General features: G+C 44.9%; 1 protein-coding gene across 1 annotated transcript; it reads left to right on the forward strand.

Moving 5' to 3' along the window:
• Positions 1–223: 223 nt before the first annotated feature.
• Positions 224–10,299, forward strand: ODF1 (outer dense fiber of sperm tails 1). Its single transcript, XM_036264355.1, has 2 exons — positions 224–682; positions 9,752–10,299. The coding sequence occupies exons 1-2, from the start codon at positions 363–365 to the stop codon at positions 10,173–10,175; spliced, it is 744 nt and encodes a 247-aa protein (XP_036120248.1). The 5' UTR covers positions 224–362; the 3' UTR covers positions 10,176–10,299.
• The last annotated feature ends 8,829 nt before the right edge of the window (positions 10,300–19,128 follow it).

A 19,128-nucleotide genomic window follows, 5' to 3' on the forward strand; every position in this document is an offset into this window, starting at 1 on the left:
CAGACACACACCAGTCAAGGACACTAAAGGTTAGCCCCATGAACCCCAAAGGGCTGTGAATGTTTGGGGGACCCATCCAACTTCAAGGTGAGTGAAATCCCAACATTAGTATAGTTCTGAGAGTAGCTTTATAACTCTAAGGAGGGTCTCTGGAGACCATGTCTGTGTACGGTTCACATGGCAACCGAACAACTATGACATACTTAGAGGGTGGTGAGGTCATAGAACACAAGCTTTAAAGTAAGTGAAACATGTGTGCCTCCTTTATTTTTAAAAGAAACTTCTGAGAAGAGCTTAGAACAATTTTTTCCCCCGAGTGCCATTTCCCAAAGGTACTCACAGAACAATAAGGTGTGACTGTAATGGCTGCACTGAGTTGTCTTTTGGACAGCGTTAGAAGGGACATAAAGAAGGTGGACAGAGAACTGAGGCAATTGAGATGCATCGACGAATTCAGCACGCGATGCCTGTGTGACCTGTACATGCACCCGTACTGCTGCTGTGACTTGCACCCGTACCCGTACTGCCTATGCTACTCAAAGCGCTCGCGCTCCTGCGGCCTGTGCGACCTCTACCCGTGCTGCCTGTGTGATGTCAAGCTTTACTGCCTGCGCCCATCCCTCCGAAGCTTGGAGAGGAAAGCCATTAGAGCCATAGAAGATGAAAAGAGAGAGCTTGCCAAGTAAAAGAACTTTTTAAGATGTTTATAGTTGGTAGATTAGCCTTATAGGTTGGAATAAGGGGGGAAATGTGACAATCGAGACTTGAACAAAGATGTAGAGGGTTTGAGATAATGACTCTGGTGGCTTAGCAAAGATTTAAGAAAAGAGTAAATGGGTCTGTGATGGGAATTATGAGATTCTCAAAAGACACTGTAATGATGTCAATTGGCGGGGCTGTTGTTCGTTTATAACAGGAGTGCCAACATGATAAATAATATGGCCTTAATGAGGGAAGGAAACGGGGGGTATCATTAAAAAGCTATTGGAAGCAGTGAGCTACACATTTTTTCTGGGTATGAATAAAGTGATTTGAGTATATTTGGACTTACAGAAATGACTCCAGGAGAAGTAATAATAATTGATCAAATCCTTAATGTTTGCCACAGGCTTTAAGAGCAGGGGAGCAAATTGAACAATAGAGGCATTTCCTGGGTTTTGTTGGAAAGGAAATCTTTCTCTCATTCCCCAACTTCAGACAAAGACTTAAAATTCATCCAGAGTTGGACCTATTATGTCAGCCTCTCCCTCCAACTCTGGAAAAGGTTGTGCAAATAACTACAGAACTGAGTCTCAGCTTCCAGAGCAGAATTGAAAAGGTTTTAATTGAATTGGGTAATTTTAAAAGTCTTTATTTTTTAATCCTCACTTGAGGATATTTTTCCATTGATTTTCAGAGAGGGAGGGAGGTGGGAGAGAGAGAGAGACATCGATGTGAGAGAGATACATCTCATTAATTGGTTGCCTTCTGCACAACCCTGACCAGGGCCAGGATCGAACTGCAACTGAGGCATGTGCCCTTGACCAGAATCAAACCCTCAACTCTTTGGTCCACAGGCCGATGCTCTAACTGCTGACCCAAACTAGCCAGGGCTTAAAAGTCATTAAAAATTTTTTTTTATTATATTTTCTTTTTTGGCCTGGAGAAAGCTTTCCTTTTCTTACTTTCCCCATATGTCATTTAGTCTGTTACTATTGTTGAAAAAAAAATGGTTGGAAGCACAGTCACCTGGTGAAATAAATGCTGGTTCATCCATACATTGGAATGATCATATAGATGTAAAAAGGGTTGATGAAGCATTTTATGTATCGATATAGTAAGTGAAAAAAACAAGGTGCAGAAACACTATTTAATGTGCACAAATAGATAAGTATTTTTGTTGAACTATATTTGATGTATAACATTTTTTTAAATAAAGGTAGACAATATGTTAATTTGATAGATTTATATATTGTAATATGATTTCCATTGTAGCGATAATTAGTATCTCTATCACATTACATAATTACATAAAATGTTTTAGTGGTTGGAATAACTAAGTTCTAGTCAAGTTCGATGATTATAATACAATATTGTTATCTATGTTCCCTATACTGTGCTAATATTAGATCTCTAGAACTTATTTACTACTCATTGCAAGTTTGTATCTTTAAACAACATTGTCCTATCCTGATGATAAATTAATAGAGAGACAGAAAGAGAAAGAGAGAGAGACAGAGCAAGACCCTTGACAACAGTGACAGTGATGTTTCACTGGAAAGGGCAACAAGGCAATTATTGTCCATGTCATCAGTCACCAAAGGTCAGGAACAAGCCTCCCTTAGTAGAGCAGGACAGGATTATTGCCTATAGACTCATCTACATTCAATTTTAACCAATTTTTATTTTTACTCCTTAGAGTATCAAGTTACAAAACTTATGCACATTGAATCAGGGATTCTTTTGTAGTATTTGGTCTAAATGAAGGGTGAGCAGATCTGTGTCCACTCTCCCTGTACTTCTGAATACTTGACGACCTCTGACCCCAGTCCTCTCAGCCTTTGTCTCCGGCTGGCCCTGCTCCCCAGACTCTTCAGGGCAGACGCCTCTGTTTCTTACCATCTGGGCACTTCCAGGAGGCCCTATTTCTCAACTTCATGCTTAATTCTCAGCAATGTGATTTATACACGAGGTGATGTTTTCTATGGTTTGTGATACTCTTCCTGACAATATCTGGATTTTTGCTCTATTTTTTTCTGTGCCTGCAGCAGTACATGAAGCTGGTGATGTCTTTACATTATTTCCCAGATCTCTAAACTGACAGATTCATTTTATTTTATTTTTCATTCATTCATTCATTCATTCATTCATTCATTCATTCATTCATTCATTTATTTATTTTTGGTATGTGCCCGTAGCGGGAACTGAATCCGGGACTCTCTGGTCCACAGGCCAATGCTCCAGCCGCTGAGCCAATCCAGCCAGGGCTCATAGATTCATTTTAGAAGTGACCTCAGACGTGCCCTCTTGTATCTCCTCTCAGCCACTTTTCTTCCAGAACATTCATACCACCTTGTGAAACCCTCCTGTGCTCTATTTCTGACAGCTTGACATTTTACTATCCTAAATATTCAATTTTCCTGAATATGGATGAAAATGTCAAACCCTTATCTAGCCCCAATCCCAGAGGATTCTCACTGTTACAATTTTTTCTTCCAGTGAAATGCCTCTTTTTTTTTAATCTCTCTAAGAGATAACTCCCAACCCATGACTAAATAGATCCAGAAATATCATGTTGATTCAATTTTTTAAAACAATTTTTGGTGTGAAACATTGCCCAAGGCTTTTTGAGTTCAGAAATCATATTCTCATGACCTTTGCTCCCTTAAAGAATGCTAGCGGTTTGCTTAGGTGTGACGTGTCCTTTCAGATGTCAGGCTGTGTTGTCCAGAGGGTTCTTTGCAAACCAGGAATTAAGATTCCGTGGTCTGCAGTTGCCATGGCCCCACTGGAACTGTGCTCTGTGTGGAAGTCAGTCTTCTCTGTCTCCGGGTGCTCCTTTAATAACTGATAGGAAGAGCTGGCCAACGTTTAATTCCCCCAAGAGTTTCTTAAGCATTCCTGAGTGTATGTTATTTGATTGATGTGTGTGCCTGCATATTTGTGTGCATGTGGGTGTTGTATTTTTTAAAACTGGGTATAGAAAGTCCAATCCATTTCCATTGTTTACTGAGCAGCCGTTTCAAGAGACATGTTACATAAAGATTTTAAAAAAGAGAGAGAGAGACACGTTAGCAGTCTCTTCCTTAGTAGAGACCCAAGTAAATACTTTTGTTTCTTTAGCTTCTTGGTATTCTCTTTGCCCCACCAAATTAACGTTTGCACAGCAAGCACACACCACCTGCTTCCCCGACTCTTCCTTCTTCTTCTGGACTTAGAAGGACTGAAATCACTCAGCTTGGTTTCCTTTGTAAGCAGCTCTGCAACCAACACAATTTGGTTTGCACCTCATCCTCCGCCACACCTCCCGGACTCTGTCCTCTGCACTAAAGTGGGAGGAACAAGCAACAGCCAGCCACCACTCAATCCTGCCCTTCGGAGTTTAGTGTCTAAGTAATGACGCCCCGTTTTGACTCTGACTCCTGGTAGCAGTCTTTTTGTTTTAATCCTCACCCAAGGACATTCTTGCATTTATCTTCAGACAGAGTGGGAAAGAGCAAGGGGGGAAGCGAGAGAAAGAAATATTGACGTGAGAGAGACACATCGAGTGGTTGCCGCCCACACAACCGGGGACAAACTGCAACCGAGGTACGTGCCCTTAGCGGGAACCGAACCCGGGACTCTCTGGTCCACGGGCCATCACTCTAACCGCTAAACCAAACTGGCCAGGGCCTGGCAGCAGTGTTTATGGACAAATTCAGCTCAATATGCAGCTGCACCACGGGTGCAGGGGCCTCAAGCCTGCACCTTTACTGACGCCTGGAAAATGGTTCTGAGACTGCACTTCCTTCCACTCACCACTGACACTGGCCTGAGTCTCAACGAAAAATTCCCTTGAAGATCCCCACACCAGGCACTCCATCTTCTGAAAACCTCAAAAACTTGCCTTCTCATTTCTTTCCTGGTTTACCCCTCACGCTCTGAGAGAAGGGTTTTCACTGAATCACTCTTACTCTTAAGGCTGATGACGGCCATCCCTCAGGGTGACTTCTTTTTGGGTTTAGCAGTGCCTGGCCCAGTTTCAAGCCCTCAGGGAAACCCTTCCCTCCCCACCCCCTGACTCAGAAGCCTCGGGCTGGTTAGAGAGGAGAGTCTCGGCGCTCTGTGGCGGGTGGAAGGCTGACAGGAGAGCACTTCTGTTTCCCTCCGTGGAAGCCGGCTGGGCCTCTGAGCCCTCTCATCACAATCTCTTTATACCCACAGGTCTCTGAGCCCAGTCACCCCAGGACAGCAGGGGTAGGAGCTGCTGCCCATCTAGGCCAAGTGCATGTCTACTATTTGGTTTGACCTTGTTTTATTTTCGGTTTGGTTTTGTTAATCCTCACCGGAAGATATTTTTCCATTGATTTTTTGTTTTAAGATAGAGTGGAAGGGGTCCGGGGGGAGAGAGATACATTGATGTGAAAAAGACACATCGATTGGTGCCTCCCATGTGACCCCGACTGGGGCTAGGGATCGAACCTGCAACCAGGTACGTGCCCTTGACCAGGAATCTAACCCACCACCCTTTGGTCCATGGGCCAAAGCTCTTAACTGCTGAGCCAAACCAGCCAGGGCATGGTTTGACCTTGTTTAATGATGCAGGATTTGGGGCTTGGTCATTTAAAGCCTCAGATTTCGGGAAAGACTGCATAAGGCGGAGCCTGGTACAGCCTGAAAGACTTACCGCTTATTGAGTGAAAACTATGTCCCTCAAACTTTCACTTCGTTCAATCCTTGTACGGTCTTGGCCACCTGACAGATGATGGAACAGACGTAGCAGCCGTGTTCTTGACCGCCAGGAGGTGGGAGATTCAGGACCGGAGGCCAGGTTAGCCTCGTCTGGCCAGTGGTTCTCAGAGTGGTCTCTGGACCAGTGGTGAGAGCGCCACCCGGAACTTCTCAGAGATGCAGCTTCTCCGCTCCCTGGTGGACCTTCTGAGTCAGAAGCTTGGGGGCGGGAACCAGCCCCCCGTTTTAACAAGCTCCGTTGGGGACTCAGATGCACCCACATTGTGCTACTCTGCTCCTGCAGGGTGACTTTGTTCTTCAGTATCAACCAAAACCTGGAGAAGACAGACAAGGCCGAAAAAGGGAAGAGGGAGAAGAAGGAAGAGAAGAGGAATCCAGTTTAATAGATCTTAGGAAGGGGTCTAAATTAAGAGAAAAAGCAAAGTACTTCAAGGACCACTAGAGAAAGACATACTTCCCTTTGCTCTTGGGTAAAGACAGGCCTTTTTGGCATCTTCAGTACTTCATGCATCACCAGGCCGGACCTCATTTGCATCCTTGTGAAGATGGCTGGCTATATTGCTCATCATTGCTGGGGCAGTATGTGTCATATTCAGGAGCATGGTCATATATTCAGGGGAAATTCAGCTTCAGTCGGGAGAAGAGGTGGCAGACAGACACTGGCTGTCCACTCACTGTACCCCAGCTTTCCAAGAGGCTTCTGCAACAAACCAAAGGGGCTGGTTTCCCCATGTTTACTGTGGCTAAACTTCATCCTCACGATAAGTATAGGGGGCGGTCCCCACAGAGGAAACTCCCATGTAGGATCATTGATACATCTCTAGGCAGGACTTGACCAAGTTGCAAGTTCAGAATTAAGTCTGATGAGTAAAATGTGGCTCTGGCAATTTCTCCTAAACCCACATGTCCTCACTGATAAGCCCTGACCTAGAAGCAAAAGGAAGAAGAAACCTGACCTTGCAAAGACATTTTAGGCAAGTCCCTGAAGGTCCACAATGGAGAGATTCCTGTGCAGCTGCTGCAGGGCCAGAGGGCACAGTGATGGGAATAGAGGGCGAGAGGGAATCTAAGCAGTAGAATACGTAAAATTGGACCCCATGATGCAGGCCACTAAGAGGAGGAGATGGATCTGGGAGTCAGCTGTGGCTTATAGATCTTCCAGATTCACCTCCTGCAGAGGGCCTGGGGCTTAGGTAGAATCAGTCATGGCAGTAGCCAGGTCTTGCCATCCTGATTGGGGTTCTTGGTCATTCTTTGGGAGGCCCAGCCCTGCCTTCATGGAGGGCTTTGATGTTTTTTATCTCCAACTAGAAGGTCTGGAGCTGAACAGAAGAGCTTGAATCTCAGCCCACACCTACCAACAGAGATTCCTGAGAGATCTGGGGACAGTCATTCTGCTCTGCACTTGACTCTTGGCTTTGGCTGTTGGAGCTTCGAGCCTGTGCTCCATCCACAGAGGGCATGGTGCACCTTTGGGTGCTATTCTCTGTCCTTCGGGGGAGATAGGGTGCTCTTTCTCTTGTTCTCACAGAGAGACATACAGATGTTAAAGTCTAATTCTCTTCCTTTCTTCTTAGGGGCCTATGGGTACCCTGGCACACTCAGGGCATAAAAAATGTCTGGGCCCCATACGACCCCCAGGTTCCTTGAGATCAGGGGTGGAAATGGAGCTGAATGACTGTCACAGTCCTCTGGGTGCTTTGCATTAATTTTCTGTTGGCCTCAGCATTTTGTAGGACAGCATTCTGTATGACCATTTTGAAATTAGCCACTAAGAACCTTGGTTTATAACCTTCAGTACAAGGGCTCACATTGCTGTTAAACCAATCATGTTAGGGCTTATCAAGTAACAAAGACAGATTCAAAGCAACATGTAGAGCATGATTTCTTAAGAACACACTAAAACCTATTTATATGTAGAATACACACACACACACAAGTCTACCCCGAATGTTAAATGTTATATAGGATTATGGGTATTTTTTTAAATATAGCATCTTTTTGCTTATCTGTATTTTCTGAGTTTTCTACAATGAACTTGTATTACTTATGTAACAAAAATATGTAAGTGTATAAACAAAATTCAGTATAAAAAGTAAGAATTAAAAATGTATCACAGCCCTGGCTGGTTTGGCTCAGCGGTTAGAGCGTCGGCCTGCAGTCCAGAGAGACCCGGGTTCGGTTCCTGCTAAGGGCATGTACCTCAGTTGCAGTTTGTCCCCGGCCCTGGTTGGTCATGCGGGTGGCAGCCACTTGATGTGTCCCTTTCACGTTGATGTTTCTCTCTCTCTCTCTTCCTCTTTCTCCCTCCCTCCCACTCTATCTGAACAAAAAAGTGGGAAAAAAATGTCCTTGGGTGAGGATAAAAAAAAGTATCACAAACCAATAACCCAATCGTTGAGTCCAGACTCCCCAAACAGAAAGAAGTTCCAGCAATCACAATTTCCAAGGCCTTCCTTTGGAGACCAAGATATAAGATTTGCCAGGACTTCAAACACAGATTTTTTAAATATTAAGGGATAAAAAGAGACCATTTTAGAGCATTAAGTTGTCTTTGGAAGGATCAGGCAATTAGAAAATGGAGCCCGAGGCGCACCAGAGCACACAGGACGCAGGCAGGCTGCAGTGACTGAGAGTTCCGTCTAACTGAGGGCTGAAATCATAACCTTGCCATTAACAGGCCTGAATTTGAATCCAGACTCTGCTATTCACCACCTTTACCTTCTCCTCATCTGTAAATGGTGATAATTACATCTGCATTGTAGGGTTATTATGAAGATTAAACAAAACAATGCCTTTACCAGTTTACCATTTTCCATGGTATGGGGGGGGGACCCCAACGTCTTAATTATGTGCCAATCACTATTATAAATACTTTTTATTCATTAACTAATTTAGCCTCAACAACACTAGAAGTAGGTCTCAGATTTACAGATGAGGAAACAGAGGCACCGAGATTGAGTAACTTGTCCACATGGCAGAGACAAGATTTGAACCTAAATAGTCTGGTTCCAGAGCCTGTGCTCTTCAGCCTTCCCCTTACTACCTCTTGATGTATCATACGTGGCTGATCAGTGTGAGCTATTGTTATTGTTGTTCTACTAAGGAATTACACACAGGACTGCTGAGCAGCAGTAAAGCAGCTCCATAGGAACCATGGAGATCTGCTCCAGGGGCCACAACCGGTAGTATTTACCAATCAGCCTGGTGGGAGAAAGAGAAAAAACTACACTTAATGTGTAGTGTTTACCAATTTCCATGGTGTAAATATTCTCACCATGACATACTTCAAGCTATCAACATAAAGTTATTGAATGAGGAGGTGGGGAAGGGAGGTACACAATCAACCCTTGCAGACTGGTAGGATCCATCCAGCACACAGCACCTCCAAGCCAGCTTCCCTGCTGGGACCAGGCGTCCAGAGTCTGGACAGCCAGGCCCTAGCATCCTACCTTGTCGTTTGCTGATGGAGTGTTCAGGTTGAGTCTGTGTGATGGTAGCACCAGTCCTGTGGATTATTGAGGCTGAATTCTGAGGCTGACAGCCAACATTAAAATGCAAATTTTAAATGGTATCTTATCAGTTGGATCCCCTTAAAAAACAAACTCTAGCCCAGCTGGTATGGCTCAGGGGTTGGGCATCGACCCATGTACCAAGGGGTCGCCAGTCTGATTCCCAGTCAGGGCACATTCCCAGGTTGTGGGCCAGATCCCCAGTGGGGGGTGTGCAGGAGGCAGTCAATTGATGTTCTCTTCTCATTGATGTTTCTCTCTCTCTCCCTCTCCCTCTCCCTTCCTCTCTCTCTGAAATCAATAAAGAAAAAAACAAAAAACAAAATTCTACTACATATAGTAGTAGTAGTAATAATGACCATGGTAATAATTAAGCAGAGTTTATAATGTGCCAAGCACAATGTTAAGCACAATACATAATTTCATTGAGCCCTCCAACACTATGATGTAAGTACTATTATTATTTTCACTTTACAGATGAGGAAATTGAGGCACAGGGAGGTTAAGGAACCCGCCCAAGTTTCCTTAACTAATAAGAGGAGGAGCTGGGATTTAAATACAAAAGAAAGATCTAGCCGGCCAAATATGTACATATATTGTTAACAGAGGTTTACCTGTGGGGAGTGATTTACATGGGAGGTCTTTTGTTTTTCACTTTATACACTTCTGTAAAGTTTGATTTCTCCACAATGGTCAGTGTTTAATTTTGCTATTACAAAAATAGAGATCAAAACATTGCTTCTCAAGCTGTGTCTGAGATCCGAGGTCTGAGCTTCTTCCTCTCACCCTTTTCATTTTCTAAATTTCAGATTGAGAAGAACAACAAACAGGATTCTGGCCTCCTCTTGCTGTAGCAGTAACATTTTAGGATCGGTGAATGTGTGCGGCTTTGAACCTGATCAAGTGAAAGTTCGAGTGAAGGACGGAAAGGTGTGTGTGTCGGCTGAGCGGGAGAACAGGTACGACTGCCTGGGATCGAAGAAGTACAGCTACATGAACATCTGCAAAGAGTTCAGCTTGCCCCCGTGTGTGGATGAGAAGGACGTAACGTACTCCTACGGCCTTGGCAGTTGCGTCAAGATCGAGTCTCCTTGCTACCCCTGCACTTCTCCCTGCAACCCCTGCAGCCCCTGCAACCCCTGCAGCCCCTGCAGCCCCTGCAACCCATGTGACCCTTGCAACCCGTGCTATCCCTGCGGCAGCAGATTCTCCTGTAGGAAGATGATTTTGTAAAGTGTAGGAAGCTATGACTTAGTGTAGAAGTAGTTACTCCAACCAGGCAGCTCTTCCAGTGTTTCTCTTCCCCTTCCCAGGCTCTGTAACTTTAACACATAGGAAACTGAATACATAACTGCAACCCACTGGTATTGTGTACAAGTCTTTTGATTCAATCCACTGTGGAGCCCTGCCCAGTTACAGGGCATCAGAGGAACTGAGGGGTGGGAACCGAAGAAAGTGAGATGTGCCTTCCTGTGTCCTCCTTTACGCTCGGCTACTGCCAAATTCCAGGAAAAGATATTCTTTTGGTGGGCATCCCCAGACACTGTTTTTCCAAATGGTCCCATGAAATGACCAAGCCCAGAAGTCAAACCCTAAGGAGCACTGGAGAAGACAAACTGTTTGGGGTTTTACTGGGCAACAATCAAGTAGAGAACTATGGTGCAGCCTGTTCACCGACCGAGGGTGGGGTGCCATACAGCTTCTCGACTTGCCCATGATTTGGGGGAATGGCTAACTCTGGTTCAGAGTGGTTTGCAACCTCCTCAGGACTTATTTGCTTTTCTCAGTTCCTAAAACTCCTTTTCAGGCACAGAAGTTTAGTTCAAAGTTCATGAGTGGAGAGTCCAGCTTTCACAAAATGATGGTGTAGTTCACCAGAACTTGGATCCTCATGGACATGGCCCATGAGCCGCTCTTGACGGCCAAGACAGAAATGAGGAAGAAGGAGATGGGGGACGGGGTCAGAGGGAGGACACAGGCTGGTTTCAGACTGAACTCTTACAGGGACCAGGAACACTCATGTTTGCACAGTAAGTCTTGTCTTTAGTCTCAGCTGCATGGGGTTAAAGCAGTGGATCAGCCTTGGTTGCATGAGAATCACTTGGGAGTTTAAAACTATGGATGAAAGAAAAAAAAGAGGAAAGAACTTAAAAAGGAAAATAAATGTTAAAAAAAAAAAACGGAAAAAAAATACTGATGCTTGGGTCCCATCTCCGGAGATTCTAATGTAATACATTTGAAATGCACTCAAGGCATCGAGACCTTTCAAAGCCTCCCCAGGTAATTCAAACATGCCACTAAGTTGAGAAACTGCCTTGGATCTTAAAGCTCTCCTAGCCTTTTTTCTTTAAGAGCTTCCTTTAAGTTCAAGGTTAAAGAATACTGATGGTGATAGCAGACATATTTTGCTTTCATTTGAGGGAAGTAATGGACCTCTAATATAGGTGGTGAATACAAACATTGAACATTAAAAAAAAAAAAAATTATTACCTGTTCATAAATATTCTAGTTTCTAAATTACAGGTTTTTAAAAATGAATTTGAAAAACTACCTGGTGTCCTCCATGGAATCCCACTGAGGTCTCGAATAAGTAGGAATCTGTCTTCTGGGAGGCACCGTTCCAGGGCATATCCACTACTTCTTTTTTTTAAATCCTCACCCAAGGATATTTTTCCATTTATTTGCAGACAGAATGGGAGGGAGGGAGGGAGAAAAACATCTATGTGAGAGAGACACATCAATTGGTTGCCTCCCGCACGACCCCCAACCAGGGCCGGGACCAAACCACAACTGAAGTACGTGCCCTTGACCAGAACCGAACCCTCAACTCCTTGGTCCTCATGCCAACGCTCCAACCGTTGAGCCAAACCAGCCAGGGCACCTGCCTTATTCTTTTATTCACCCACTGACCTGCTCACCCTCCTGTTAAGCCAGCAATTCATTCATCCAATTCGCCATTTTAAAGGCCGGATACTGTGCTCTGTGCAGCGATGAAGAGACAAAAATACCCTTTGCACAAATGCCTCAAATTAAATTTAAGGAGGGGTACTGTGGAGGGAGTGAGGGAGGAGGGAGTTCCAAAGACACTGAATTTACAAGGGCTAGGAGAGGCCAGAGGGGCCTTCCAGACAGGCCCTGGGCATTTCTGTGGAATGCATTGCTGACATCACTGCCTTGCAGGACACCGCGGGGAAGCCAGAGGCTGAGCCTCGGCGCAGAGCCTGGCCCCTGGTGGGCTGATTGTCTGAGTCTGCTCACACTCTCACTGGGAGAGACTTGGTATAAAGGCAAGTGTTTATCTACTGAGTATCTGCTATGAGCAAAACACAGCGCCAGGAGCTGTCGTCAACGAGAAGTCCCTTTCCAGTAGCTTCTCAAAGTGAAAGCCAGACTAACACCTGCGATGTCATTGTTAGGGAGCTTGCAGTATGCAATCACGAACTAAGTTGTATGGTGTGGCTATTAAGTGGCCCCCAACATCAGAGGATGTGTGTGGGAGGTGAAGCAAGCCAGAGGGGGCAGAACTTGAGTGTGGGCCTTTCTGAGTCCTTGAGTAAAGTCACAAAGCAGGGCTTATTCCATGAACTAACTGGGCTCCTGAGAAGGGGGAAGAGAGTGGTTACAAGGGAGGAGAAAGAAGAAACATTTGCTTCTTCCAAAATTGTCTGTCACTGGCTGGGTGGACCCTTGGGCTTGGACAGCTCTGCTGTGGCCTTTAATGCACTTGCAGAATTGAGTCCAACTGGGTCCAAGATGCCCTACTCCATCTACCAGCATGGGAGATAAGATGGGGAAACTGAGTCATGATGACTGGAGTCAGCAGAGGCAAGAAATTGGAACAGAGGGTAAGAAGGAGGTGAGGGAGGCTCTGAGCCGCTTCACTGCCCAGCATGTTGTAATGACTGAACATATACATTAAATGAATATACCACCTTCTAATAAAAATGCTTAGTAAATATTATAAAATTATGGCTGGAGATAAAGATAATTATACTTCTTATTGAACATGAAACACTTTCTGGAGCTGAAGAGTTGTTTAATAGTATCATAAATAAAAAGCTTCCCAGGTACGGGATTGAGGGGAATCCATGCCCAATGGCTATCATGTATTGTTTGATTTCTTTCAAAACTCATGTAGTAAATTACTTGATAAAATGACATTAAAGAACCTCAATAGACTGTTCTCCAGTTATTGTAATTTTATTTAGTGAACTGGTCATGGCTCCAGAACTAGTAGAATAAGTAGTTTCAAATGATCTCAACTTATCTTCCCTACAGACATTCCTTCTCTCTCTGTCTCTATTTCTATCTCTGTCTGTTTCCCTCTCTCTCTCTTATATAAACCCTGTTGAGTGTCACAGGCTAGAAAAGTTTTGGACACTCTGATTTAGACTTTTGGTTGAAACATTCTAAAAGTTGGGTAAAATTGATACTGAAGGGGAGAAGGTGTTTCTGGGTGACCCAGATGGATTCAAGCCAAGTTTGTAGGGTTTGGGATATTTATAAGAGCAGAGTTCTCAACAGACTCCTGGATGAGTCACATGATTTGGGATCATGGCTGGAAATCAACTCAGAGGTTACCTTCAAGGAGCAACTGCTTTTAATGCCGACCCGGAAGCACATCTCTGCAGTCTGGGGATGTACAGTGAGTATTGGTTCCTATCTCTAAAGTTATGAAACAAAAACGAAATACATCCACTGCTTAGGCCTCTGCATCCTGATGAATGTCTGAAATCCGACAGTCAGACTTAAGTACTCTTCTCCCTAAACAGTCCCAAGCCCTGGTACCTGTATCAGCCACACCAAGCTCAGAAACCTGTCCCGCCACACCTTGATGGCTCATGCACCTGGCCCTTGACAGATGACAAAGCCATGATTCCAGTGCCTTGAGTGTGCTTCAGAGACTGCGACAGTCCTAGGAAGAGTCCTAGATCCAGGATGCCAGAAAGGGTGGTTAAAATCCAGCATTCACTATTCCTGAGGCAACTGGTCCACCACTGAGATGCTCTTCCCAGTGGGTCACCTTTCTCTCAGCGCAGCAGCGAGCTCCCCCACTGGGAGGGGCATGACGCCACATGGTTGAAGTAACTTCTGCTCTTACTGGAATGGGGATCACCAAGCACTAGAACATCTGGAATTCGTGGTCTGGAAAATCTGAAGGGAGATACTCCTTTTCTTCAACTACAACTTCAGTGGTATCTGTATCTTCATACACTAAGGAATTGGTCTGAGAAGAGTTCTACTCTGGTTACTCTGGTGAAATTTTTTTCTTTTTGGTGTAAAACAACCTTTTTTTTTTTTTTTTTTTTTTACATTCATGAATCCATCGATTAAAAATTCAGAGAGAGTATAGTGGGGATGCTTTGTCTTTTCTCCATTTGGGAAGAGCTAATTGGCTGGAACCTTCTAGAGGCTTCTTCACTCACTGTTTGTCATCTGGACTGGGATGACTCCAGAGCTGGGGCTGCTGACGTCGTCTTCTGATCTGTAACTTTAGATGAAAAGTCAACAGTGGTGTAGAAATCAGCATACTTCATTATATACCAAAAGAAATACTTTTATTGACAACATAAAAAGAATCATAATATTCGGCATTAAAAATGTTTCCTCTAATGGAACATTCAAAATTAATACTGCATTAGAAAAGTACACAGTGTGGTCACCATGTCTGCCTGTACAAGCAACTACTGTCAGACGCACTTGAACAAGCTTTGTTTCCTGGTTTTTTCCCCCATATGTTTGTGGTTTTTTTCATATGTCTGTGGTAACCATTTAAACTGAAAATGGATCAAGGTTTAGCGCTGGTTCTATAATAATGAGTATGAATCCCAGATTCTCTGGGACAGCCCAGATTGCAAATGACTGTATCCTGGTTTGGGGATGGGAGCATGGGGACCACAGGTGTTGCCTGTGTGTGGCCGGGTTTCCTAGTCCAGGTATTGAGGGGCAATAGCACAGATCACAAGGATAACGGCCTGAGAGCAACAGAACAAAAGGGCACAAGAACAAAACGGGTGTTTGAGCCAACCCGGCGGTGCTCGGAGAAGCACGCAAAGGTGGCAGGCAGGGAAGCTGGAGGCCAGGATTTGTCTGGGCAAAACAACTTGATAGTGGATTAGGTGATTTTCTTGGAAGAGGAAGTTCGTTTTCTTGAGTCAGCTGCTTAATCACCTTCCAGTTCCATCAGTGTTGAATGTTTTTAGCCCTTAGAGCCTGGCCAGGGGCTTCTGAGTTGGTTTCACTTCTTAGAAAGGGGGTAGATTCTAGAAAAGTGAGCCTCGAGGACTCCTTTGTGGGAGAAGCCTTTTTTCCTTCTTCACGTGACCCACGCAAGGGCCAACTCTGCGTCTGGCAGCCCGAGAGAAGCTGGGCAGGATGCAGGAAAGGCCAAAACCAAATCTTTGCCACTGAGTTTTCAATCCAGTGTGGGAGACAGACATATAAAGTGATCAGTTATAATTCCCCTTTATAAAGGATTCCTATCTAGATAGAACCAAGCACTGGGAGGCTTACAGTGGACAGAGCCACTAACCACAGGATAGCTGTGCAGGATGGGGTGACTCAAGCAGGCCACCGTGTGGCAGGTCGCACACAGTTCATCAATCCTCTTATCCCTCAGTGGATGAATGAGGGGAATAACGGAAATTGCTCCTTCAGGTTTGTATTAGCTCTTCTGAGAAGCCTCCTTTTGCATCTTTTCCTATTTCCTCCCCTTTAAGGACCTGCCAGAGTCTAGGCAGGAAACAGAGCATGCACTCAGCTGGGATTTTTGAAAGGCTTTTTAATGAAGTTACTATTTACAGAGGTGTGGGTAGCTTCCTGTAAGTAATAAGGGATGTTGATGCCCACAGCAACTTCCATCAGAGGGAAGCTGCTCTCACTTGATGTGCAAGAGGCAGGGGAAGAAATGGTGCTATTGACGCCCAGGAGAAACCTGCAGCCTTGGACGGGCTGCTGAACAGGAGCTGCAGATGTAGCCACTGCCAGAAGATGACCCAGCAGGTGGAGAGCAAGAGGAATACTCCCACCTCTCCTTCCTCTCGACCTCCAATTCCTTGACGGTATAGTCCATTCACCAATCCCAGTGGGGGACCAGAGGCAAGGGAGCCCTGGTGATGAGGTTCAGCAAGGTGAGTTACCTAGGGCCTCCAGCACAACGGAGAACTTAACATGGAACTTCAGAGTTAATGGAAAATAGTCAACCTTCCTCCCTCCCTCCTTCCCTCCCTCCCATCCTCCCATCCTCCCTCCCTCCCATCCTCCCATCCTCCCATCCTCCCATCCTCCCATCCTCCCATCCTCCCTCCCTCCCATCCTCCCTCCCTCCCTTCCTCCCACCCTCCCTTCCTCCCACCCTCCCATCCTCCCACCCTCCCTTCCTCCCATCCTCCCTTCCTCCCATCCTCCCTCCCTCCCATCCTCCCATCCTCCCTCCCTCCCATCCTCCCATCCTCCCATCCTCCCGCCCACCCTTCCTTCCTCCCTCCCTTCTTCCTTCCTTATTACCAGCCTTCCTGCTTGTCCACATGGCATTGGTGCCAGGCATTCAGGAATCAGGGATCAACAAGTCACACCTGGTTTTCAGTTTTCTGGCGCTCACAGTCAGGAGGGAGATAACTGAGCACACAAACAAGGGGTACAGAAATGGAATGGATGAGCTCAGGAAACAACCATTGCGTCTGGTTTTTCTTCTCCAAAGTCAGGCCACATAGTTTCTTGCTCTCATAACTACAGTGTCTGAAGACCCCGTGAAAACCCTTCCTCACAGCTGATTCTAGAAAGCCCAAATGATGGACCACTCAGAATTCAGAGGCAAAATGCTTCTCAGCCCCGTCACTATCCCCCACACCCTTTTTTGTTCTTCAGGGTTTTTACTCATTTTTCTTAAAGCTAGGCCCTCTTCCTTAATATGGAAGAGTAATTCAGAACATCTTTTAACCTTGGGATGGAGAAAACCATCTGAGCCAGACAGGGTACACAGAACAGAAAATACATATATATTTTATTACATTTTAAAATATTGTGAGGCAAAAATCATGAAGTCAATGAAGAAATAAGAGACAGAAAATATAGTTGAAACTAGACATTTATATCCTTAATAGACAATTTGAAAAGCATAGCACACACAATTTAAAAATATGGGCAAGAAGAATGTTTATAGCAGTTTTATTTATAATGTCCCAAAACTGGAAGCAGCCAAAATGTCCCTTAATAGAACATTGAATTGATAATACTGTATGCTATTTGATGACGTTGTTTTTCATCAGGATATAGGTCAATGATTCTGATACTGCTATATATGTATACTGGAAATGAGCAACTGGGTAAATATTGGTGGTATGAACTCTGAGGGAAGAGACAGATAGCAAGAGAGAGGCCTATTAAGAAGGGATCCTGGTAGCTAACTGGGCTCAAATAAAAAATTTTTAAAAATTAAAAAGCAGCCCTGGCCAATTTGGCTCAGCGATTAGATCACTGGCCCATGGACCAAAGTTTTCTAGTCAAGGGCAGTACCTGAGTTGCAGGTGTGATCCCCATCCCTATTAGGGGTTGTTTAGGAGGCAACCAATCAACATGACTCTCTCTCACATCTGTTTTTCTTCCTCCTTTCTTCCCTCCCTCACTCCTTTCACTTTCTCTAACAGAAAAAAAAAAAACTTCAGGTGAGAATTAACAACAACAACAGAAAAAGCAGAGCCTAGCAGCCATTTCTGCACTGGAGCCTCCTCTCATGCAAACTGCACTTTGCAGAGAAGCCTTTGCACAGGACCGCCTGCCCCTGCGTGCTAAACTGCCTGCCTGCACTGTTTCTGCCATCTGACCCAGGCCTTATAAAGGTTTCTTGGGGTCCTATTTCAACCAATAGGACTGAGGCTTTCCTCATACAATTGGAGCTATGCAGCTCTGACCAATCAGAGCTGCTCTATTCTGACCAATCAGAACAGTACCTTTGGATCTATCAAACTGTGAGGATTCAGAGTCCTCATGCAATCAGGGACCAGGGGCGGGAACTTATCTATATAAGCCAGCTTCCCTCTATCCTGGGAGCGAATTTTCCATTGAGGACTGTTTCTCCAGCTGGAAGACATCGAGGGGCAGAGATGTCTAACTGAAGAAGGGCCTGGCCCCTGGGCAGCCTCACAGCCCTGCTGTTTTGACAGCTGTGCTGTAGCACTATCAAGCTGTTTGCACAGCTATTTTCCCCCAAAATTGGAGATTCCTGTTGGTGTGGAATTGGTGCCAACAACCATCAGCTGACACTGGATGGTGGGAGCCAGGCTTCTCCCGTTGGAGTGGGTATTTTCAAGTAAGCATGGGGAGGAAGCTAGAATGATCCACATGGTATTAGATTAGAGTTGCAGGCATAGGCATGAACTAATGCTCATAAAGAAATATTTATAGATATCTACATATACACTGGTTAATAGGCACACATATATTTCTTTGCTCTGTCAGCTAAGAAGACCTAGAAGCAACAACGTCCCAGTAGCAGTGAACGTATCTTGTGCTCAGACCTTGGTTCCTAGTACCATTCTGTAATAAAAGAAACTAGAACTCCTTGGAGGAAAAGCAGATTCTAGGATAGGGCAGGAAATATACAATAACCTGGAGCATCTCCTAGAGCCAGAAAGTAACAAGAAACCCAAGTTGTTTTCTGTTCTTTGTTTCATGATGTTCCTCATCCCTAAAAGGCAAGGAAATGAATTCTCCCCTGGAGTCTGCCAAAGGAACCAGTCCTGCTGGCATCTTAATTTTAGGACTTCTGACCTCCAGAATCATAAAAAAAATTTAATTTGTGTTGTTTTAAGTAGTTGAGGTTGTGATACTTTGTTACAGCAACAATAGGAAAAGAATACAGGGTCACATTTCAGATGTGCTCCATCACTTCTTTAGTATTTCTGAGTTCCTGAAGGGAAATCTCTATGGGGTAAAAGCCGAAATCTCTCTGATTTCAGCTGGGAAAGAGTCAGTCAGTCCTATGGGAAAGAAGTGTGAAGAAAAACTTGAAAAATTGTAAAACTTGTTGAGAGATGACAGTGGTCCTCAACCCTGGCTGTGCATCAGAACCAGCCTAGGAGGCTCCCACACTCCTCCCAGAGGGATTCTCACACAGGTCCACAGAGGACATGCTGGAGGATGCTCACTGCAGAACTGTGGAGACCGGCGGACAGCTAAATACAACATG

Source organism: Molossus molossus, unplaced genomic scaffold (genome assembly GCF_014108415.1).
Source record: "Molossus molossus isolate mMolMol1 unplaced genomic scaffold, mMolMol1.p scaffold_m16_p_16, whole genome shotgun sequence".
Taxonomy (NCBI): Eukaryota; Metazoa; Chordata; class Mammalia; order Chiroptera; family Molossidae; genus Molossus; species Molossus molossus.

Excerpts from the sequence above, each read along its gene's own strand:
- ODF1 (XM_036264355.1), top strand. The coding sequence starts at position 363 with ATGGCTGCACTGAGTTGTCTTTTGGACAGCGTTAGAAGGGACATAAAG. Across the intron at positions 683-9,751 it reads GAAAAGAGAGAGCTTGCCAA|ATTGAGAAGAACAACAAACA; the intron begins GTAAAAGAACTT and ends TCTAAATTTCAG.